The sequence below is a fragment of the Meriones unguiculatus genome, chromosome 1 (assembly GCF_030254825.1).
Source record: "Meriones unguiculatus strain TT.TT164.6M chromosome 1, Bangor_MerUng_6.1, whole genome shotgun sequence".
NCBI classification, from domain to species: domain Eukaryota; kingdom Metazoa; phylum Chordata; class Mammalia; order Rodentia; family Muridae; genus Meriones; species Meriones unguiculatus.
Window position 1 is genome coordinate 104371163 of NC_083349.1, and position 25683 is coordinate 104396845.

At 41.1% G+C, this 25683-nt stretch overlaps 1 protein-coding gene across 1 annotated transcript in view; it reads right to left on the reverse strand.

The window, feature by feature from the left end:
• Ttc27 (tetratricopeptide repeat domain 27) overlaps positions 1 to 25683 on the reverse strand; it is a 125391-nt gene that overhangs the window by 70274 nt on the left and 29434 nt on the right. The window contains exons 9-10 of the mRNA XM_021652589.2: positions 23233 to 23299; positions 6919 to 7032 (exon numbers count right to left, since the gene is read on the reverse strand). Coding sequence (XP_021508264.1) covers positions 6919 to 7032; positions 23233 to 23299 — 181 coding nt within the window. The remainder of the gene's footprint in view (positions 1 to 6918; positions 7033 to 23232; positions 23300 to 25683) is intronic.

The window sequence follows — 25683 nt, forward strand, 5'->3', positions numbered from 1 at the left end:
TCCTCGACAGCAGCCCCATTACCACAGCCATGCTCCTCGACAGCAGCCCCATTACCACAGCCATGTTCCTCGCCTCCTGGTTTGTCATTAGGTTTGTACTACACATACTTTTTCTGGTATCAGACTTTATTTGTGGTAGGGGGTGCTTCAAGAGAGGGTTTCTCTGTGTAAGTTCTGCCTCTGAGTGCTGGGATCACCACCTACCTGACGTGGTATCAGCTTTCAGCCAAGTTATTATTAACATGTCTTTTGTTACTGTTGTTTTTCAAAACAGAAGGTTTCTCTGTGTAGCCCTGGCTACCTTGGAACTCACTCTGCAGACCAGGCTGGCCTCAAACACACATAGATCTGCCTGCCTCCAAGTGCTGGGACTAAAAGCATGCGCCACCATACCCAGCCAAATTATGTTTGTACTCAAGTTGATATTTTATATGTGAGCTTTTTGATGACCAGTCACTGGGTTACTTTATAGCGCCAGCTTTCTTAATTTTCTGATTCTAACACACAAAGCTGTTATGTAGGATACTGTCTTTCCTGTGTTTGAGGATAGCAAAGCACCATGTGACAACACTGTCACACATCAGGATATAGAAGCGTTGCTGTGCTATACTTGTGTCTTCTTTCAAGTTGTTTCAAAATTTTACAAAATTTAATTTAAAAAAATTGAAAATAAATCTAAAAATCAATATTAAACTTCCTCAGAAAATAAATAAGGACAGGAATCTAAAACAACCTGACAAAAATCCTGCCATGGTTTAAAGTGAAATGTACCCCAAAGCTCATGTATTTGAACACTTGGTCCCCAGTTCCGGAGTGTGATACTGGGAAGTTGCAGAACTTTTGAACCAAGAGCAGTAGCAAATACGTGAACAGGAGTGAGTTTCTGAAGATTATGCCTTCCTTTAATTCTGATCTTGTACTCTCTGCTTCTTGGTTGGCCAATGTGAATAGCCATGCTGCCTCATGATCCTACCAACACAGACTAACTTGTTTTCACCACGCTGCCCCAGCCATGATGAACTAAAATCTCCTGAAACCGTGAGACAAAATAAATCCTTTTAGTTGCTTTTATTAAATATTTAATTACAGAGACAAGAACAGCAAATATGGCAGAGCCTGCACAGAAAGCCATTTTCTAAGCTCCAAAACTGTGGCTCTCTGCCGTGTGCTACAGAGGAGATCTGCTCGTTAGTTCAAAGTCTCACAGAATGAGTTCACGTGTCAGAACAAACTTAGTAGAACACATCACTTCTTGGATAGATCAAAATTCTATTCAATCAACATCAGTCAGAACAAACTGAGACATAACCACACTCCTTAGCTATCTTGGACAAAGCTTCCTGGCCTTGCTTCACAGAAACTTAATAGCAAAAAGGTTGCATGCCTCTGCCCAGGGTGTTTCACTGAGAGAGGAGGGCAAAGAACAGCAACTTCTGGCTGCAGACATATGGTCACAATACATAAATAAAGATCACAGAATTCCTTCATGTCAAAAGAAAGACTTTTTTTTAATCCAACATACAACTTTTTCAAAACAAAAAAGAAAACTTTTACTTAATAGCTTAAAATTTAAAAGTAACATCATACAATTTACCCTTTGTTACATGTGAAATTTTATTTTCAAACAAAATCTACGTTGATTTGATGATATGACAAAGTAACACTAAATATTCGTAAGTAGTTTGTGGCTTTTTAACCAATTTTTTGTACATTTCAGATACTTCTAGATGACCAGCAGTGAGCTGTGTCTGATGTTCTCAGATGCTCTCTCAAATGGCAAAAACCACCAGATACAATAGAGTGAACACACATCGCACTGTCTAGCACAGCTGTTCTCAACCTTCCTGATGCTGCGACCCTTTCATACAGCTCCTCACATTGTGGTAACCCCCAACCGTAGCATTATTTTCATTACTGCTTCATAACTGTGTATAACATAACCATAATGTAATTATCTGGTGTACAAGATATCTGATACGCAGCCCCTGTGGGGCCACACAGCCACTGGTGTGAGCTCCCTACAAGAGCTGAACTGGCTCCACTTGTGATAAAGATTAACCTAACACCTACCTACTTCTCTCCTACACAGAACATACTTCTTGCTATCTTAAGCATGGCGATCACCTACGTAAGGTTTAGCTACCAATAAAACTAAGAACAATAAACTAATAAACAACAAAAGGGTGGTAGTTCATTAGGAGTCCCTCGATGACTCCAACATACTCTTTTCATTTGCTAACACATCCTTACAAACTCCTGCTGTGCTTTGATGTGGAATGTCCTCCTTAGGCTCAGGTGTTGGAAAACTTGGTCTCCAGAGTGTGGAGTCTCTGAGCCAAGGGCCCTGCCTGGCAGCAGTGGGCTGTGAGATTTTTTTTCAGAGCAAGTTAAGTTTTAGCAAGTTTTGATATTCTGCTATCATACTCAAACTGGAATCCTCACAGGTACCATCAATAGGAAAAGCAGGGCTGACATTTACAATGACCTGAGGTCTCCCCACAAAAAAAAGGATCATTTAACCACAGTGGCATTCATCCACGAAAGGTTTCTTAAAGTAACTCTTGCACCCTCAGCAAATCTACAAGGATGGCTTTCTCAAAAAAAAAAAAAAACAACAAACTTTGGTGGTTTTGTTGTTGTTTTAAATTTTTGTTAATTTTTGTAGCTTTTATTATTTATTTTATGTTTAATACGAGTGGTTTGTCTTTGATGTATACCAATTGTATGCTTCCCGCCTGCAGAGCTCAGAAGACATCAGATCTCCTGGAACTGGGGCTATGGATGGCTGTGAACTGCCATGTGGTTGAAGGAATCAAACCCAGGTCCTCTGAAAGAACAAGTGCTCTTAACCACTGAACCACCTCTCCAGCCCCGAGAGATTTGTTTTCTTTCCAACATTTAAGGTAAGTTGATGGTTAGTACCAGTCACTAATCAAGAGTATCATGTATATATACTGGGAGCAAAACCAGTAAAAAAAAAAAAAAAAAAGTGTGGTCTCCCCCCAACCCATAGGTAACCCAGCAGATCTCAAACTTTCCAAAATCCTCCTGACTCAGCCTTCCCAAATGTTGGGCCTACTGATACATACCATTGCATGCACCTCGCTGGTTTTCAAGTTTTAATACTTCCTCTTAAGGGCATTTTTCCTAACTCCTTCTAAAAGCAAAGTATGTGTGTATAGAGCCCCAATCCCGCCCCCAATAATAATGCCCATATCACCAGGAGCTACAGTCTCAGGGGATGGGGGACCTAGAAGAATGAAACTGCAGAATTAGGGATGTGTCTCTTCCTTTTGGTGCTGTTTTCAGTAAAGAATTTCCCAGAAAAACCTACCCTGATCAAGACTAAAATGTGAAGTTAGCACAGAGAATGATTTATGTGTAAGACAATTCTGCACAAGGTCTGCTCTGATTTATACTTCATGCGCTCGCATCTGAAAGTATGGGCACACACCTTCAAAGGAGCGCAGCTGGTCCCAGAGGGCCTTCCTTCCCTTTCACTGAAAGCAATTCATCCTCACTAGAAGGATATCAAAGTGTCTAAATTTTCTGAAGAGCCCAAGAGAGACTAGCTGATAATCTAAACAGTCTGACTGATCACATGCCAGATCACCTTTGATTTGCTTCTTTGTACATGTCTTTGTGAGCAGGACAGAACTTATATGTACTTAAGCAAACATATCAACAGTTGGGCGGGACAGCTTTTCTTTGGACAGGAGCCTGAAGTCAACAGTGATTTACAATTCGAGCAATCAACTAGACTGCCACTTTAGACTCCCAAAGATAATAAATTCCCCTCGGGAAGGAGAATTAGAATTAAAATCTACTAAGTTCCAACAATATCCTTAAACCTATGCTAAACCAGTATTGCATAATAATTAGCAAAATATCACCAGTGAGAAATAAAAGGTCAGGTCAAAGTCCCAGGTCTGTAGGGCAGAGAGAGCAACCTGACAGCTTCTTCTCAACCTTCTCTCATCTCTACATGTACATGCCCAGACTGTGACATGAAAAGCAGCTTCTTGCTGGAGAAACACTGAGAACTGTGTTTGACCATTCTTCACTACACTCAAAACCTTTAATACACTGGGGCTGGAGAGATGGTTCAGCGGTTAAGAGCACTGGCTGCTGTCCCAGAGGATCCAGGTTCAATTCTGAGCACCCACATGGCAGCTCACAACTGTCTGTAATTCTAGGATCCCAAACCCTCAGACATACATGCAGGCAAAACACCAATGTGCATAAAATAAAAATTAATATATATAAAAAAAAAAACTTTAACACAGAATCCAGGATCCATCATAGTCAGTAACATGTACAGCTGTTTTTGCTAATGGGAACTGGGAGAGCAAGATCTCTTCTTCAAGCTTCCATGGTGAAGATAAAACAACAGTGGCAGCCTTGAGAAAGCCGGGTGACCACATTGACAGCCACTTCCTTAGCCATGCCTTGAGTTGGTTCTCCTAAAACTTTTCACTTCGGGTCCCTTTAACCTTCAAAGTTTCTTAGGGACTGTAAAGAAATCTTGTTTCCATGTGCTATACAATCACTCGATAGTTGCCACGTTAAGCTGGATGAACCAAGATTGAAGACCCAAACATGAGTACTCCAACCATCCAATACTTGACAAAGATGCCAAACAACACACACTGGAGAAAAGGCACAATCTCCAACAAATGGTGCTGGCAGAACCAGACATCCACATGAAGAGTGAACTTAACCTATATCACCTTGAACAAAAACTAACTCAATATGGATCCAAAACCTAAACATGAAGCCTGGAACTGCTAGAAGAAAACACAGGCAGCATCCGACAGGATACAGGTGTAGAAAAGGACTTTCTGAATAGGATCCCATTTGCCCAGGAATTAAGGTCAACAACTGACAAATGGGACCTCATAAAACTAAAATTCTTCTGCACAAAAAAAAGATAATAATGAGGCAAGCAAAGAGGAATCCCACAGAGAGGGAGAAAATCTTTGACAGCTATCATCTGACAGAGGATTTAGTATCTAGAATATATAAAGAACTTTAAAAAGCAAATGACATGTTCAAAAAATGGACTTGAGATCTGAATAAAGTTTTCAAAAAAAGCAACAAAAATAGCTAAGAAATATCTCAAAAAAATCTTATTCTTGTGAGGAAGAGAAAGCTGAATAACAATAAAAAAGACTATATTCTACTTTTCTTACTACTCTCTTAGTCACTGTTCTACAGCAATAAGAAGCATGACCAAGGCAACTATTATAATGGAAAGATTTAATTGGAGGCTAGCTTACACTCTCAGAGGTTTAGGCTGTTACCATCATGGCAGGAAGCATGACAGCATGCAGGCAGACTCTGGAGCAGTACTGAGAATACTAGTTCCTCCAATGCCAGACCTCTTAATCCTTCCAATCCTTTCAAATAGTGCCACTGCACAGTGACTAAGCATTCTATATATGAGCCTATGAGTATCATTCTTACTCAAACCACCAGAGCTACTCACAACTGTGTTTCTACTTTAATCTACTCAGCTAAAACAAGCATTACAGTGAACAGGACTTCCACAAGCACTGTCTTGATCCTCACCCACACTCTTAACCCGAACAGTAAACAATGTTTACAGAACTCAGGCTACAAAATTTCATGGGATGGAGTGTTTTTAATGGCTTGCTCTGAGTTTGTAATTCTCTCTCTCTTGTGGCTTTTAGAATCTTTGGTTATTCATGTATGATGCTACATTTTCTTCTTAATTTTAGCATATTAAAAGTACACCTGGAGAAGGTTAATGGGGGGAAGGGGACTCCCATTTTCTGGGGGAAAGAGGGGAAGGAGGGAAAGTGAAGAGGACTGGGAGAAGGGAAAGGAGGGGGCACCCTCATGATGTAAAGTAAATAAACTTAAAAAAAAAAAAAGGTCTACCATGATTGAGGAGCTGTCATTGGAGCTCTGAATGTAACTGCCAGACGATACAAACTGTCAGTAACTGGTCAGACAGATCTGAACAAGTCGCCTGACTTCAGCACACCTGTATTTTTTCAACAGGAATAGGATACAGTTGAGCTTTTCCATTAGCGCTCCTCTGGATCCCCTCGCCATCCTACCTCAACTTTAACAGTTCATCATTTAGCACTATACAGTGCTGGAAGGAAACCAATTTTTACAGAAGTTAATCATTTTATAAAAACCACTGTTTTATATATACATTTATTAGTTTAAATCATTTCCTTACTCTTGAGAGAGGCAGTGATTTCAACAAGCACAGAAGCACTGCACTGCGAGCCACAGGGACTGGCAACTGGTCAGGGCACAAGCTAAGAGGCTCAACAAAGACAGCAACTCGGCCCATGGATTCACCCTGTCACACGCCCTGGCTAATTCCAAAATCTGGGAGCTAGGAAAATAAAAACTTTCCCCCTGAATTACCGCCCTGCAAAGGCAGAAATAACAACTCTTTAACCCTGTTCCTTGAGAAGAACTGCACGTGCTCTTGGTAAGGTGGCACAGGGTGAGACGGTGAGGAAGAGCTCAGGAAGAACAGAGGAAGATCCCTCTGCTTTGAACTCTATGCTCGCCGCTCAAAGCACACTCTCGCCATCTGACTCCAAAAGCGCAGTAATCAAAATCCAAGCTGGTGTGGTAACCCTGCCAATCCCACACCTGCATGGTAGAGGCAGGAGGATCAGGAGGATCAGGAGGATCAGGAGCTCATTCTCGGCTGCACAGTGAGTTTGAGGCCAGCATGGACACATGATGAGATTCAGGATTACAGAGCTTTACACAGTGAAGTGACAAAGCTGAGCTTTGTGGCCAAACCCTAGAACCTGCACCCTAAAGAGCAGCGCCATGTGAATGGAACAGGAGGCACCCATTCTTGCAAGTGCCACATGTTTACACTTTCTACAGCAACAGAGGAAGAGAGTGCCTCCACGTTACCTGCGTCTGCCTCATTGCGCGCTCCACTCGCCGTGTGCTTCCTCTCTCAAGTTTTGTCCGGAGGATCAAGGCTGACGTTTGAACGGCCCAGAACTTCGGTTGTGAAAGTAAACACTGATGGAAGAAGGGAGAAGAGAAAGAAGGGGTAAGCCAGAGGCAACTCTTAGAGGTGAGCCCCACAAAAAATTCAAAACACGGATAAACACAGATTTGACCACCTAAGCAAACAAACAATAAAAAGCGCTCTTCTTTTTCTCAACTCACACATAAAACATTTTTTTTAATGTAGGAGAATCCTTTTAGCTGTGGTTATAGAGTAGGGAATCCACAATGTTAGATGCCCTAACTTCAGACAAAATGCTTCCTTTTTTAAATATTTATTATAATTTATTCACTTTGTATCCCATCTGTAGCCCCCTCCCTTGTCCCCTCTTAATCCCACCCTCCTTCCCTTATCTCCTCCCATGCCCCTCCCCCAGTCCACTGATAGGGGAGGTCCTCCTCCCCTTCCATCTGACTCTAGCCTATCAGGCCTCATCAGGACTGGCTACGTCGTCTTCCTCTGTGGCCTGGTAAGGCTGCTCCCCCATTAGGGGGAGGTGATCAAAGAGCCAGCCACTGAGTTCATATCAGAGACCATCCCTGTTCGTTCCCCTTACAAGGGAACCCACTTGGAGACTGAGCTGCCTTGGGCTACATCTGTGCAGGGGTTCTAGGTTACCTCCATACATGGTCCTTGGTTGAAGTATCAGTCCCAGAAAAGACCCCTGTGCCCAGATTTTTTGGTTCTGTTGCTCTCCTTATGGAGCTCCAGTCCCCTCCAGGTCTTTCTATCTCCCCCTTCCTTCATAAAATTCCCTGCACTCTACCCAAAGTTTGGCTATGAATCTTAGCATCTGCTTTGATGCCCTGCTGGGTAGAGTCTTTCAGAGGCCCTCTGTGGTAGGCTCCTGTCCTGTTCCCTGTTTTCTCCCTCTTCCGATGACTATCCTGTTTGCCTTTCTGAATGAGGATTGATCATCTTACCCAGAGTCCTCCTTCTTGCTTAGTTTCTTTAGGTGTATGGATTTTAGTAGATTTATCCTATGTTATATGTCTAATATCCGCTTATAAGTACTTTCTTAAAGGGGGTGTTCTAAGAAAAATCTCACCTACAATAATATGCACATACTGAAACCTAACTCAGAGAAAGCCATGCCAGGACTCAAACAGAACTCAGGCTGAAACTTTAACCAGAACCAGCAGTGCTAAGAAACAAAGCGAAAGTTGTGAGAAAAACAAAGTGTGTGGTGGTAAATGGGGACTGCCTGGCACACTGGCACAGTTTAAGAGCTCTCAGATGTCGACGGGGAACACAGAACTGTCCCCGCGCAACTATTCCAACAACAACCTTCATTAAAGCTCATTACAAAGAAGGGGGCTTGCTTATCTGTCTGAGAGTTGGCGCCATCCTTCATCACTGTATGTTGGCTGTTTCTAGACAAGCATTTGCTTGTCTCTAGCAGTCAGGTGTGGAAAGCATCCTAGTCAGAATCCAATTAGTCACTCACAGCATCACTGCTCATTAGAAGCACCTGGGAAGCTTTTAGAACTTCATAAAGATCTCCAATAAGAAGAGGATCTGGGCACCCATATATGTAATATAATATATATATGTGTGTATATATATATATATTTTTAAGTACTCCATATGTAGCGCAGCAAACTTTAAGAACTATTAGTTTAAAATAACACAAATGTGTCTCTGGTCAAATTTGCCCATTAACTCACAATATTTATTAATGACACCAAAGTTCCCAGAACTCCTCACTGTTCCATGACTCTGGTTACCCGCATGCCTCTCTCCATCTGCTCTCTCCACTCCCTGACCAGACCATAAGTGACTTTGCCTTTTATTTCTTTTCATCATAATAATAACACTTTTTAGGTTAACATACAAATAATGAGTTTCCCCAGAGCGTTTCCACACATATGTGCAATTACACTTTATTCTCCTTGGCTGTCCCACTGCTCTACCCTGTTGCCCCACCCTGCACTAGTTCCTTCCCTTCTTTCCCCAAGATAGCGCCCATTCTATTTTCTTATCACATGAATCTCATCACCCCTTCCTGCTCCCCCCCACAAAGATCTTGGCCTCCCTTCTCATGATCCCCTTTTTAGTTTCAAAATACCTGAATTCTTAACCCTTAATCTAGACCAACCTCCCTACAATTAAGAAAATGAAGATAACAGCAAAAGCTAAGAGTAGCATTTCGTCCAAAAGCAACACTCTTGTCATTTTATAAGATTTTTCCCATCAGTCTGCCAACAAGAGCAGTGTGTGCAGAATAGAGAGGCTCAGGGATGCGCCAACTCTCAGTGGCTAACACACCACAGTGATGAAACTTTTGCCTCAGAAAAGTCAGACTGTTTCCTACACAAGCTTGAGAACAGGAGGTCTGTCTTGGACTTTTCTGTGGCTGTCAAAAAAAAAAAAAAAAAACATTCCCACTAAACACTGAAAGCAAAATGCCATCTGACAAATAGGTATTTGAAAAGGAATGAACATTATCCTCCGGGGAGGAAACTGTGCACTGTAGTTAGTACGTTGCAGGAAGCACTGCTATGAGGTAAGAATCAATCCTTATGTGCAGCATTAGATGAAGAAAAAGAAAACATCCTGCAAACATGCCCTACTGACTGGTATGGAGAACTGTATTCATACTGTACAATCAAGCCCAACAGTGAAAACAATCTCCCACTTATGCAGTAGGCAAGAGTACCCATTGCTTTACAATCAAGCCCAAATCTACACATACACATGGGGAAAAGTGATTCTGTCTTCACTAGGTACCGGGGAAATCAATGCTTGTAATTCCTCTCCACTGAAGACCTTGGACATGATGACCCACACTGTCTCCTCAGCTGCCTCAGCCTCAGCGTAAGCTATCTTGTCAACAATTCTGGATCACCTTGTCTAAGTGCCTCCATCTTCACACAGGGACTCCCCATTGCTGTATCCAGCTTGGTGCAGAGCAGAACTCAGTCATTTGACCCACCTGTGCCTTGCAGACTGCCTGGCACACTACAGGTACAAGGTAGAGCAAGAAACAAACAGGGCACATGTTTGCATTCTTTGGCAGAAGGTGAAGTTTACACAGGCATAATTTAACAATGGTGGTGTTTGTAAAACTAAAGCCCAGTCAATAGGTAGTAAATCTAGTCAACTACATGTGCCTGGAGAGGCCGTAGACCATAGAGAACCTACAACTCCCATTTTCCTAAACAACATAGTTCCCAACTGTGTTCTAAAAACACATCCTTACACTCACGGCAAGTGCAGCTCTCACCCTCACCAAACAGCTTCCTTTTCGCGCACACGAGGCTACTACAGAGATCTAAACAAGGTCAAAATGCAGTGAATAAGCTATCACGCAGAAACCAGCCCCAACTGGGACATCTCTAACACGACCTACCTGTACACCTAAGCCTCAGGGAATATTATAGAAAAGGGGGTCGAAGAATTCTAAAAGCCAGAGAACTAGGACACTAGCTAACTGTGAGATGGTGTTTTCTAAATATGACAGGGATCTATACCCATGAAATCTCAACAATATGGCTCCATTGACAAGCTCTACATGATGGCCAAAACAGCTGACATAGATAGGGCAAGTTTCACAAGGCTATAGTTCCATTGATATAGAGGTCTAGGCAAGCAATGGCTGTCGTGAGAAAGAGAATCAAGTTTCTCCAGGGACAAATCCCCTGCCAGGTTATCCAATCCCAAATAAACACCCTAAGCACATACATATACAAGCATCACTAAGCAGACTTAGTACGTAGTACATGATGTATATGTGTATACATATAAGTAATGGTAACAAATGATGACGAGAGGTCATGTACTTAAAGGGAAGTGGGGGACATCAGAAGAGTTGGAATGGGGAGAGAGTAGAAATGCTATGAAGTACTCACATATGGAATTCTCAAAAACAGTTACTAACAGCAACAAAATCACCAGATTGTGGGGGTATGTCTCATTGGTAGAATATTTGCCTACTGAACCTAAGGTCCCAAATTCAATCCCTGGAAGTGGGAAAAAAATTAAATTTAAATTTAAAGCTCACCATTTTTTTATAGCATTCCCTAGAAAGCATTAAGAATATTCTCGTGCAAGGACACAGTTCTGTAAATGACAAGTTTATTACTGTAAACCAGACCATCTGTAGCTTACACACACATTGTGGAGTAGCCCAGAAACTTAAACTCCTTTTTCTTTAAGACAATATGTTCCAAATGACATATAAAACCTTACAAGCTATTTAAAAACAAATCTATTCCTTACTGACACAAAATAATGGGAAAATGTAGTGAAATAGAACTGGGTACCAATCCAAATTCTGCCATTTGGTCCCTTGAGAAAGATATTTGCCACTTTTAGACCGGATTTTTCTCTCCTAAATGATGATAGGAGCTGATCTGAAAATGCTTTCAGCTCTAAAAAATGTGTTTTTATAAAATTCCATTTGTTCTGTGGCAAATGACAATATAGAAAGGTTCCAAGTAATTTAAGATGCTTTGTAAAGAGGCCAGTTGGTAGAGTGCTGGCCTAGCATCCATGATGCGGAGTTTGAACTCCAGCGCCACATAAACCAAGAGTTTATGTGCAATCTTAGCACTTAGGAAGAGGCAGAAGGCTCAAGAGTTCAAGGCCATCCTGAGTTACATGAGACCCTGTCTCAAAAACAAATCCTTTTCTAACCTAGCCTGAGTGCCTCTACTCTCCCAGCCATGACTTACACACCAATGGATAAATGGAAGCAAAGACTAAGAGGTCTTAGTCATAAGAAAAGAAAAATGAACAAAACTTAACTGACTTTATGGTAATTCTACTTCTAAAATCCCAATAACATCTTAAGCCCATACTTTTCTTTGTTGAACTTTAGTTAACTGTATCTTGAAGTTGAATTAAATTATTTTAGATTTCATATTTACTGAATATCTCACAATTCTTTACTGTTCAATAGAAGTGGCAGGAAGCAGTTGAGAAAAGCTTGCTCAGGTGCCCTAAATGGTAAAGACTCAGGCTGGGCATGGAGCCCAGTTGCTTGTGATGCCTGAGGTTTGAGATCATCCCTACTAATGAAACAAATGCTCGTCATCAATATAACCCAGTTTATCACTTTTATGCTTCTATTGGCCTGTTCAACTCTCCTAAGGTCTCCTGCATTTTATCCCTCTGGCTTTATAGTTTGGCCTTCTATTTTTATATAGTAGATCTGCCTGAATTGATTTTTTTATGTGGTATGATATGGGAGTTAGATACCTGTTCTCCACATGGACATATAAATTATCCAGGGCCACTGACTGGAATGTCTACTGTGCTGCAATGCCTCCTCTGTCATAAATCTGGTGAACCACACCGGATGGTCTCTTCAGGACCATCTGTCCCACTGGCTACTTTCTATCTCCTTGTGTCCAAACATCTTAATTCAGTGTTTCCAGGCTTTCAAGTACATAAACACAACCAGAGGGTGTGCTGAAAGGCAGATTCCTTGGCCTCCAAGTTCTCTCTCAGTCAGTCTGTTTCAGGGTGGAGCCAGGAAGACCCCATTTCCCAGGGCTCACTGGTGCTCCAGTTGCCACTCAAGCACCACACTTTCCTAAGCATGACTCAGTCGGGACAGCTTCATTTGCCGTGGGTCTTCCAGCTCTCCTCCTGACTGCCTAAGAAATTTTTCACTCTGCCTTTCTGTATGAATTGAAAATCAGGCTATTAAAACACCACCTTTAGTTCTACCACACACATTAAAGACAAAACAAAACAAAACAAAAAAACAGACCGCTAGAAATTTCTCAGGAACTGCACTGGTCAAAGCAGGCTAATTGGAAAGGCCTGGAAATGTTAAATACTGAATCACCCATGAACAAATGTGTGCCTCTTTTTATTTAGGTCCTCATTAATTTCTCAGTAAGGTTTTGTAGATTTTACTACTGAGATCAATCCTTTGGTAAATATATTTTTAGGAATATGATGGACTTTGACACTATTACAAACAATATATTTTCTTCTCTTTTTACTTCTTAAAAATTATGATAAAAATAAACAGAACATAAAATTCATTACCAAACAAACCTTTAAACACACAGTTCAGTAATGTTAAATATATTAACTTTAACATTTACTTTGTTGTGTAACCAATCTCCAGAAATTTTTTCATCTGCAAATCTACTCTATACCATTAAAAAACAGCTCCCATTTCCTCCCTCTTTTAAGGCTGAGAAAACAGCATTCTATTCCCTGTCTCTAAGAACCTGACCACTCTTGGTACCTACGGCAGGCAGAGTCAAGCAGCTGTAAATGTTACCTTAGGAAAGAATAGGAATGTAAAAATAAAGCTTATTCTAATAATCCGATGATATACCACCTCATTAAATTACTAGTATTAACTGAAAATCCAAATTAAGAAATTTTGTATCCAACAAGCCTCACTGTTAGGATTGCAGCACAGCTACAAATGAACCTTGGTCCATCTCCAACCACTGGGATTCCCACTATTTTCACTCACAGAAAGGAAACAGAAATCACTTACTTGAGAGTAACATGTGCAAGCTATTTTAAGAAACATACACTCTCCCTCATTCTGAATTTACACTGACCAAAATCTTCAAAAAGTAATTTATTGGACCAGTAGGGCTTTAGCATTTATATTATTTTCATAATCTCTTAATATTTTTATTTTTGTGAATACTGAAATAAATGCTAGTAATCTCTTTTATTTGTGTTTACAGGATATTTGTTTTGGTTGTCTTTTGTGGAGTGTGCGAGGGATTAAACTCTGGGTCTCAAACAGAGTAGGTAAGCTCTGCACCAAGAAGCTACAGCCCTGACTATTTATAGTGACGATGGTTAATAAACGAAAGAACAAGTCCACTTCAGCAATCTTTGCTACAAGCGTAAAAAGCTATTCAGAGAACAGGAGGGAGGCAGTGAGACAGGCGGTGAAGAGGATTTTTTTTGTCAGCTCACAGTGTTTATTCCCTCTGAGGCATGTCACCTGAGCCAATGAGCAGACTGCACCATCTGAGCAAACTCCTGACAGCTTCAAATGAAAATCTCAGTGAGAGGCAGGAGAGATGGCTCCACAAGCAAACGTGACTCTGTGGGACCCTGACAGCCTGATGTCAATCCTCAACACCACAGTGGAAGGAGAGAAATGACTCCTGAAAGCAGCCCTCTGACACCAAGCAGTCATGTGTGTGGGTGCACAGACATGCACAAACACAATAATCACGACGATGATAAGTTTTAAAAAGCCAGTGAGCACCACTGTACTCACACTACACAGCAAACTTTCCTTAGACATGTATAGGATGTGTGTATACTTATTTTATTCAACTAACAATTTCCTATCACCTGCAACATTCCCCTCGTGCCCAAGACAAACAGCAAGAATTTTAACACTATCAGAGAGGATCTAGAATACTGTTTCTATTAAAAACAAGATTCCTTTCCACTCTTGTAACTGCACATTTTGGATAATCTTCCAAAGGTCACTACATCTTTATTCGGACAGGCAGTCGAGTACTCTGGACACAAAGGAGCTCCCTAACAGCTGCTTTTCTATAGGGAAATCAAAGCCAGCTCTGCACTCTCCTTGTTGGGCCCATGGTTTTTTGGCCACACTATGCCAAAAGAGATGATGCCCACCCAGGTCAGGCTAATCCTGGGAGCAAAGAACAAACAGATGCTTTAAAAGCAGAATTATCACCCTACTTTAACTGATCTACTTAAAAGAGTATTTTAATTTAGTACCAAAAGACAGTAAGTTTAAAATACCTAGTTTAAGCTATAAATTATCCCCAGGAAAAAAAGGAACAGCAGTCCAAACCATCCATCTTTGCTATGAGAACACTTCAAACCTGTCCTGGCCTACTTTACTTTCGCCCCACTGGCTGCCCTTGCTGAACTGCCAATGTGGCGGAAGGACTGTAGCTGAATTTACACTTCGCACCCTTTGCCTCCACCATATGGCACCATCAACCCCAAACGCCTTTCAAGGCCAGCCTCAGAGCCTCCTCTACAACAAAGACTTTTGTGATGGCTCAGTCCTAAGTATTTTCTTCCTTTCTCAGCAACGAGGTGATGTGTTTATCGATACTATCAATTTTTACAAGCTTCAAACTACCTGGTATTGGCAATTCAATGTATTAATTTATTTGATCTACATTAAAAATTCCACAAAGGGGCTAGAGAGATGGCTCAGAGGTTAAGAGCACTGGCTGTTCTTTCAAAGGTCCTGAGTTCAATTCCCAACAAACACATGGTGGCTCATAACCATCTATAATGAGATCTGGTGCCCTCTTCTGGTGTGTAGGCATACACGCAGGCAGAATATTATATAAATAATAAGTAAATCTTAAAAAACAAACAAACAAAAAACCACAAAAACTCCACAAAGGAGCTGGACATTTTAGCACGCATCTTTAAGCCCAGCAGTCAAGGAGGCAACGGCAGGCAGATCTCTGAGTTGGAGGTCAGCCTGGTCTACAAAACAAGTCAAGGACAGCCAAGGCTACACACAGAAACCTGTTCTGGGGGAGTGGAGGAGAAATAACACCCCCACACACACATACACACACCCCTCCATGAAGGTAAATTCCATGGCTCATTCCTTTACTTCTCCAGTGTGTTTCTCCCACACTGCATACAGAACTTCAAAGTAAGCAAACCTAAGTTAGAGCATGCCATGCAGACCCATGCATCTAGGACTAGCTTTTTAGCTTGCCACATCTGTAAACTTACTACTGCATGATGTTTTGTAATCACGGCAAAGTCACAATTTAGGTATCCACCCCCTGTCGACAAAAGTCTGTTTCCAGCTTTCAGCCAATCACAAACATGTGTAACTATTAAATACTCCCGCATGCATCCACAGATGCAGGGGAAAGCTTCACCCAGGTATCCTAAGAATGGCCTGACTGGCCTGTCTGTGATGCAGTTTCCTGATGCCATACTCAGTGATGTGGCAGAACCCGGATCACTCAGTCTTTAATTTTACTGTTTACTTTTCAAATGATTTCTATAAGTTACACCTTCCTTCCAAAACCATAAAAGTCCACTAGGGCACAGAAACCACATTTTTTTTCCTTAAAGACCTGAGGTACTGAGCACTTAAGGTCACTGAGCTCCAGTCTTTAGTAGCTTTAGAATTTTGGAAGGCTGCTTCCACTCCTGTGCACTCGGCACAATGCTTGTCTTTCCTTCCACATGTGCAGCTTTAACCATGCGTTCATGGCATAACTTTAATTTGGAACTGGAATGCTTTCCCCTAGAGTAGACTGTGTTTGGAAACCACAGGCTGGGGAGCACCATAAATTTCAGGTGACTTCAGACTTGCTTGAAGGTCTGAGCTCAGTCCAAAGTTTTCAAAGTGCTATTAGCCCACCCTACCCCTGTGACTCCTCAGACACCCCTGTGCTGTGCAGGATTCCGGTGCCTGCCCTCTGGCTCTGTCCCTGACTCCAGCTCCTGGGTTCTTGCATGTCTGTGGATCTCTATGCTTAAGTCAGCAAGAAGAGTCATGAGGCACCTCTCCTACCTCTCTGGAGTCTGGCAGTGTCTTAATAACTGTTCTGTAGCAAGGTAGATCCCCCAGGGTGCCTTGTTGGCCATATTGCCAGTACCTGCTCATGTCTTCAACTCAAAAAAGAATGACTAGCCATATACAATGTACATTTCCCCCTTCAAATTTATATATATATAAATTCTAAAATAGTTTCTACTAAAAAGGCATTTCCAGATTTGAAATAATTATACTAATTTATGTCCATTAATATAAGAAGTTGCCTGAAAATTGTTAGTTTATTCATGTATTAAAATTCTACTTTATTTAGTAGACATCAATTGACCCATACTGTTTTAATATTCAAGCCTCTTGCCCATAGAACTTGCTCATCCTGACCATCTTCCTACTGGCTATTCCTGTTGGCTTTCAATCATCAGAAAAGAAAAGGAAATGCAACAATCGATGTTTAACATCAATAGCCTGTGTTAAATGTTATTTAACCTATATAACCAACTGCAGCTCTAAACAGCATCTTTCTCTTTCTAGCCTTCTTTTTTTTCTTCTCTTTTCTTTTTTTTTTGTTTTTCAAGACAGGATTTCTCTGTATAGCCTGGGATGTACTGGAACTCGCTCTGCAGACCAGACTGGCCTCAAACTAAGAGATCTACTTGCCTCTACCTCTGCCTCCTGAGTGCTGGGATTAAAGCCACTACACCTGGCTAACAGAGTTTCTTTTTTTTCTTTTTTTTTTTAAGATTTATTTATTATGTATACAATTGTGTTTGCATGTACACCTGCATGCCAGAAGAGGGCACCATTTCATTTCAGATGGTTTGTGAGCCATCATGTGGTTGCTAGAAATTGAACTCAGGACCTCTAGACGAGCAGCCAGTGCTCTTAACCTCTGAGCCATGTCTCCAGCCCCCAGAGTTTCTGAAATCTGGAAAAAACTAGTCTGATTTTTGCCTGAAAAAAGTGATAACACCATAAATGTGAACCATGAACAATTTCATACTGTATATCTATTCTAATACTGACTCCATGTAATATATGACATAGGTTTAATATTTTATGTTGTACTTGTGACAAAAAAACCTATATTAACAAGCAGATCTATTTTAATAAGTGAATTAATCTTAAGTAATTAAGTTAAGGTATAAATAACACAGTCTCCTCTCTAGTGAAGTATGTGACTGATGCATTAAAATACATTCAAGTTCACTGTGCACTCTGATCTGTCTGGACAATGTTCTATGGCTATATGGCCATGGCTATACGGCCTCTATATGGTTATATGGCCTCTAACTATCTCTCATGAGAAGCAGAGCTGTATTTCTCGTTTGCTCCCACTAGGACAACCTTTGACTTCTTTCTCTCTCCATGTAGTCCTGACCTGACTGTCCTGGAAATCACTGTGTAGATAAGGCAACCCTTGAACTCACAGAGATCCTTCTCTGCTGGGATTAAAGGCCTGTGCCACCATGCAGATCTTAATCTTTGACTTTTTTGCCCCTTTTCCACTGGGACAATCTTTGACTTTTATTTGGAGTATTTATCCATTAATACCTAATAGTTATTTATATAAACATTTGTACTCAGAAGGCTGAGGTAAAAGAACTATTAGAATATGGATTTGAAATCAACCAGATCAACATTAAAAAAAAAAAAGAACTCCATCTCAAAGGAAGGCCGGTGGTTTCTATCTGGAATCCCAGCACTTGGGAGATAGAAGCAGGTAGATCAGGAGTTCAAAGTCATCCTCCACTGAGGACAGTGAGGTTGAAGCCAGCAGTGGCCTACCTCAGACCTTATTTCAAGAATCAAACAAAGACTCCATCTCAAAAAAAACTGAGAGGAAGAGAGGGGAGAGAAAGGGAAAAGATCAATAACAGAAAGAAAAAATACATAAAACATAATGTAAAACTTTCAAAGGACTTTTTCCATCTTTCATGGAGACCTTGGAACTGCAAGCAGTCGGAAGGCAAGCTGCCAGGATCAATTCACACTTGAATAAAACTTTTGCCAATGGAAACTGAAACACCTGTATGAACTAAACTGTTCCTATTTTCAACAATGAAAGGAAATTAAAAACATTACCAGTGTCACTGACTTGGCTCATCTGAAAGGAAATAACGCAGTTATCACCACTAATTTTAAATTATCAAGCCGATACAACATAAATGGTTTTCTAAAACACTATCGGTTATTTTTACTATGACTTGGCTTTCCAGAAATGTATAGATATGATTTCTCAAGAACAGCACCACATAATGATTGTCTTAAACAATGAGAGCTATGGATTTCAGGACAAGCTTTAGATCACTGAGTTAAAATATTTCAAGTATGTATAAAAATGCCACAAGGAAACCTGTCAGCTTGTATGTCTATTAAAATATTTTAATTTAAAAATCATTTAAGGGGTTGGGAATTTAGCTCAGTGGCAGAGTGCTTGCCTAGCAAAGGCCTTGGGTTCGGTCCTCAGCTCTGGGGAAGGAAAAAAAAAAAAGACAAAATAAAAATCATTTAAGCTGGGTAGTGGTGGCACATGCCTTTAAACCGAGTACTTAGAAAGCAGAAGTAGGCACATCTCTGTGAATTCAGGGCCAGCATGGTCTATAAAGTCAGGTAGTCTAGGAAGGCAGGGCTACACAGAGAAACCCTATCTCAAAATAATAATAATAATAATAATAATAGCAACAACAATAATTTAACTTAACTTAATCTCATATATCTCACGTCTTATTTCAACATGCTGCACCAACATGAAAACACTGACAAAAATTTCTCCACAAAAAGAGATCTTACACTCACAAAATAGATCTTACCATTATTTGGGGTAACTTTTAAGAGTCTATAAAATACAGAACCAAAATAAACCAAATCTTTGGTTAAGAATCATCAGTAAATACTGCTAATTTTTTTTTATTTTAGTTTTGAAAAGAATTTTTTATTAGTTTTAAAAACTCCTCAGTTTCTCAAAACTAAAGAGGCTGAAACAGGAGCATTGTGAGTGTGTGGCCAGCCTGGGATACATAACTACATCCTACCTCAAAAAGCAAAGTGAGAGAGAGAGTACCAAATGCCAAATAGCCATGGTCACTCTCTATCCAATGACTTCCAATCTTGTATGGGAGATTAAATTTTATACAACAGCAAAGGAATCTCATGCCCCAGAGAATGTACAGCCTCAGTGCCAGGTCAGCAGAGCAGAAGGGATGCCCAGCGAGATGCTGCTGCTCTGTCTTGCTTCTCTCTCTTCTCCCACCTCCAGGGCAATTCCAAACATGTCTGCTCTCTTTAGGCTGCTCAGAAATAAGTATGCCCTCCTCCAAGCCAAGGACCAGCACTGGCTCATCACTGAATGCTAAGGACATTAGCTTTTACTTACTCTGGGGCCCTTTCATATACTTCCACGTTTGAAAGCAAGGTTTCAGTTCGGGGAAGATGGGAAAATGTAGCTATCCTTACTGTCATATAGCACTACTAAATTATGGAAAGAAGCAGAACAATGTAGGCATAAAACAAGTAACCCAGTGCCGGGGCTGCAGTCACCTCCACTCCTTCTCTTACTCTGCATACACTTACTGAGCAACAACTAGAATTGAAGCACCGAAGCCTGCTCTAGACCTCGTGAAAGACCAAAATGCAAACTTGAAAGCTGGAATTTACAGTCTACTGAAGGAAAGATATAAGCACAACTGACGGCTATATAAACAAAATGACCCCAGCCAAAAGAAGCACAGAAACAAGGTCAAGGTTTAGAAGTGGGACAGCACCTGACAGTGCCTTCCTCTTGTCTCAGATACACTTGGAGTTACAGACATCTGTCCCTCAGAAGCTGTGAAGGTTGGGTCCAGGTGCCATAGAAAATATCACAAAGTACCTTATATGAAGTGTTGATATTTTCACACAGGCTACAATACACACCCTCCCTTGTTCTTGACATCACTTCATTACTATAAAGCCTAAAACCAAGTAACCACTACATAGCTTGTTATTACAAGAAGGTCTTCACATATACAACCCAAACATGCCTACTTTTTAGAAATATTTTAAATCCTTGAATCTGGGTGCAAAAGCTACTGACATAAAAGATCAGCAATGTAAATAAACCCTCATCTTTAAAGTCAAAAGCCACTCCTGATTGGACTGACTTCAGAATCAAGTACAAAAAGGCTCAAGAAGGATGGGCAGATGAAGAGAACAGTTGTGGGGCCAGAGTCGAATTTTTCTGGTGTACTGTGTGTGCTTCAGTTGAGAAAGACAAGGGAAGGACAATGCAGAGGCCCAAGTACACGTGGAGTCCTGAAGCCCTCCACATGCCTGTGTCCCTTCTACTTCTTCCCAGTGGGTGGGTGGGTGGTTGGTTTGGGTTATGTTGAAGACGGGGGCTCATGCGTCCCAGGCTGGCCTCATTTACTGTGCAGCTAAGCAGAACCTTGAACTTCTGATCCTCCCTACTCCATCTGCATTTTGGGATTCCATGCATTTTATGCATTCCTGGGAATTGAGCCCAAGACTCTGTGCATGCTAGGCGAACCTTCTATCAAATTGAGCTATAACCCCAGCACATTGCAGTACTTCTTGGAAATTAAAGACTTACTCTAAATTAATAAAGAAGTGTCCTTAGAAAAGTTAGACTCTGGCACTAGAGTCTCTGCAGTCACAAAGCTTTCTTCCCCAAAGGCAGCAGGACTCAGGCCAGTGCTTCCTGGGAGGAGAAGAGAAGGTAGAAAAAAGTACTCAGCAAGAGCCTTGTGGGGAACGTATGAAACCTGAATTTATGACCTTCACTGCAGCTGTGAGGGATGAGTTACCCCTATCAGATGCCTCATGACACAAATGCCTGATGACACGAAGGAATGAGAGCAGATAAAGAAGGTTATAATCTAAGGAATGGAGTGGAGTGAAACTCTCCCTCACTCACAAGAACTCCACTTTTAACAGGAGCTATGGAGGATACACATATCCAATGTATATGAGACCAAACCAAACAATGGTGTTACTACTGCTCACTCCATGGAGTCCAGCGAGAACATTCCCTGTCATCTGCTCCATCGTGGCTCACCTCAGTCAACAGTGGAGACCCAGGTTTCCAAGTCATCTCCTGCCTCAACACTTGTCTCCTCTTAGCCCTGTCCATCCTACACTCACCCACAGCCACTAGAGAACATCTATGTCCTGACCCACTGCCACATTTCAGGAGGATCTATGTTCCTCATCACCTTCCCACTGAGGTATTCCAGACCACCCTGCGAAACAACACCAATCCCACTTTATAGTCCTCCTTAGCACCTCAATTAAATATCTATTTCTCTTTCCATCTGTGTAGTTCCCCCTCAGGAATGTAAAATTAACTAAAATTATAGAACAAAAAAGATATTGTTCAATGTTGTATACCCCAATTAGGTATCACAACACCTGTGTATGGTAAATATTTCACAGTTACTACCTGAGTGAAAGAAAGGTACACAAGTTATTTGATGTGCATTGAAAACAATGTTGCCACTTTGCTTGCCAAATTCTTTACAGCAGACATCATGAATAAATAAGGCATTTCCATACAGTCAGGTAGAGCCCACCATATAATGGTAGCACCCAAGATGCTGAAGAATGAGAAGAGTGGGAAGACAAAACAGACACCCAAAGGACTCCAGCAACTAGCATTTAACCTGGTCAAGAGAGTGAGTGGAAAAGAGTACTTTGCAAAGCTCGTATTATAGCACAAACAAGCCAGCTTTTCTTTCTATCTGTTAAAGTTCTTTCTTTCATCTTATCTGGACAATGACAAAGGAAGAAAGAACATCTAAGTCTGTACTCACTGATAATAAGGATGCCTTTGGCAGAATCAGAAGAGGTTTGATTCAACCAAGAAAATATGTACCAAGTTGGGCTTGGTGGCACGCACCTTTGACCTCAGAACTCAGTAGACAGTGGTAGGAAGATCTCTATGAATTCAAGTCCAGCCTAATCTACAGAAGAAGTTCCAGGGCAGCCAGGGCTATCTAGAAAGACCCTACTTCAGGAAAAAAACAAAAACAAAAACAAAAACAAAAAACAAACGTGCACCCTTTCCCAGTCAGAAAGCCAAAACCACAATGATTCATCCTCTCCTCTGTGATACACTTCTCTCTTCTTTGACCTCACACCTCCCAACAGCTATCCCCTTTTGCTGCTTTTCTTCTCCAGCCTGGGTCCTGATCTGTCACCTTCCCTCACTAGTCCACCGCACTCAAACAGTGCTCCGGGTCAGCAACCAACCCTGTCAAATCCCACAGCCACTTCTCGGTCCGCCCTTCTGTCCTTGATGTTCTATGCAACGGAACGCTGACAAGCACCTATGTTCCCAAGACTTATCTCCTTCCCTGACCCCTGTTCTCCTGCCCCTGCTAATTCTTGACTCTTTGTCAAGACATCCATGTAGGCACCAAAATGGGCTCTTACTCTCATGCATAAGAACTATGAACTTTCAGGCTCTCATTCATTCAGTCAACAAACAGTTATTATCTATTATATACATAGTAACAGAGTCAAAAAAAGAAAAAAAGGAAAAACAAAAAATGAGAATCTGGTCACTGTCTTCAAACCTAAGCAAGTACAAAGAAAAAGAGACCTGCTTAAGGGAATAGCAAGAAATATGTGGTTTGGAACGTAGCAAGATAAGCACCCTAATTTCCTTAGCTGGCAGTTTTTCAGCTTGAGCAAGAACACACCAGAGGCAAAATAATCTACAAGGAAAAAAAAGGAACTGGATGCCATTACTCACTGATGTGAAGGCCAGCAGCTCCTCCTCTGTCAGTTTATGAACTGGGTTGTTCTTCTGGAAATTCATGCTTTGATTTAAAAAAAAAAAAATTAATCCTAAAATACATGTTGTAGCTAATTAAAAGTAATTCTTAAAGACAAATCATAATCTCTTATAACACATATACAGATATAGAAATTAGATTTCTAAAGACAATTATACAAGACAAAATGATGAAAATACAATCGCTAGTGTCAAAATACTTCATCTTATTAAAAAAAGAAGAAATCCAGAGACCAGAGGATGGTTAGACAGATAAAGGTACTTGCAATGACATGCACACCTCCAAAAATAAATGGTAAAAGAAAAATAAAAAATCCAAGCTATACCACTCACCAAAGACAATGGAAAGAATTAATTCAGTACTAACTCCTGCTTACTGAACACCTAGCACAAACAAATCCTGTTGTAACAACCAGACAGGTTGAAATAAGCAAGGACCAGACAGACATTCTAAGACACTCACAACAAAGTCTAATTAGCACATTTGGCAAACAATTTGAAGTTAGGGAAACATTTACATATACCCCATGGATGCACCAGGGAAGATACACATAAATATTCACTGCAATAGGAAAACTCTGAAAATAATCAAAGTATCCAAATAGAAAATGAGAAATCGTGACACATCTACCCATTGGAATGCTGCCCTACAAATTAACTGAAACTACAGATTAACACAAACACAATAAAGAGAGGAGTAAATCACAGGGACTACCGAAAGCACGAAAGCAAGCTAATGGAAGCTCTCAGCCTGGAGGAATCAAAGAGATGGGAGTCCGCACATTTTTAAAGGCCAGAAAATGACAACCACAAAACTTAGGATAGCATTTTCCCTGAGGAGAAAAGACATGGACTCTGAGGACAGTGAGACAAGAAAAAATGCACAGGTTGACCTTGTGAGATCTGTAATCTTCTAGCTCACCACTTCCACTTTAGTGCTAAACATGTGACTTAAATCCACATGTTACGTAAGTTATTTCGAATGTAAACATTACACATATAGGAATGACGACAACTAGATGTGGTTGGTGGCTCATGCCCGAAACCCCAGCACTCAGGAAGCTCATGCTGTAAGACTGCTGTAAGTGTGCAGCCAGCCTGGGCTTCAGAGGAAGGCAGGCAGCCTGGGCTTCAGAGGAAGGCAGGCAGCCTGAGCTACAGAGGAAGGCAGGCAGCCTGGGCTACAGAGGAAGGCAGGCAGCCTGGGCTTCAGAGGAAGGCAGGCAGCCTGGGCTACAGAGGAAGGCAGGCAGCCTGGGCTACAGAGGAAGGCAGGCAGCCTGGGCTACAGAGGAAGGCAGGCAGCCTGTGCTACAGAGGAAGGCAGGCAGCCTGGGCTACAGAGGAAGGCCCTGTCTCAAAAAAGATTTTTGTTTAAAGGGCTGGAGAGCTAACCCAGTGGTTCCGAACACTTGTTGCTCTTGCAGAGGACTTAGGATCTGGTCCCAGTACCCACATGGTGGCTTACAACTGTCGGTAACCCTAGTTCTAGGAGGTCCCATACCCCCTCTGCCTTCCATGGGCATCAGGGGGGTACATTTACATCAATGTAAGCAAAATAGTTATAAAATAAATTGAAAATAAAAAATTAAAAAGAATGAAAACAAAATAATAATTCCTTTTAATTTTCAGTATTAAAGATTTTTATGAACATGAAATATTTATGCAGTAACTTTTAACTAAGCCTTTTTAAGATTTATCTTTATTAGTTCTAATTATCTATGTGTGTTTTAATCATGTGGGTATGTGCACAAGAGTACAGGTACCCAGGGAGACAGAGCACCAGATCCCCTGAAACTAGAGCTACAGGCAGTTGTGAGTCACCTGGTGTGGGAGCTGAGAACTGAACTCAGGTCCTCCAAAAAAGCAGAACATGCTCTTAACCACTGAGCCATGTCTCCAGCCCCAAACTTTTACTGAGTTTTTTTTTTTTAAAAGCAGGGTCTCAATATGTAAGCCTACATGTTCTAGAACCCACTATGTAATCTACTCTGGCCTTGAACTAGGGAAGGTGCCATACTCCTGGCATGCACCAGTTTTTATTATTGGTGACAACAAAGCAAAGTAAATGAGGAATGAAATAATTTAGGAAACACAACATTCTCTCTGATATCTCTAGTTTGTAACAAAGGAATTATGTATCAAGCAACAAGGTGATCCAAAAATTAACCCCTCAAGTTCTTCCCATCCTAAGACACTGTTTTGTGTGCACAAAAGCACCAAAAAGCCACAAAAAAGTATAAAAACCTCAAGCAAAATGGATCAATTTCCATTTTTTTTGTAAAACTTCTAACTGTAAAGTGAGAAAAGTACACAGATGACAAATGTCAGAGGTTCTTTTCAAAATGACTAACAATAAAAGCCAACCAAAACAGTAATCTAGCCTTATTTTAAGAAAGAAAGGAGCCG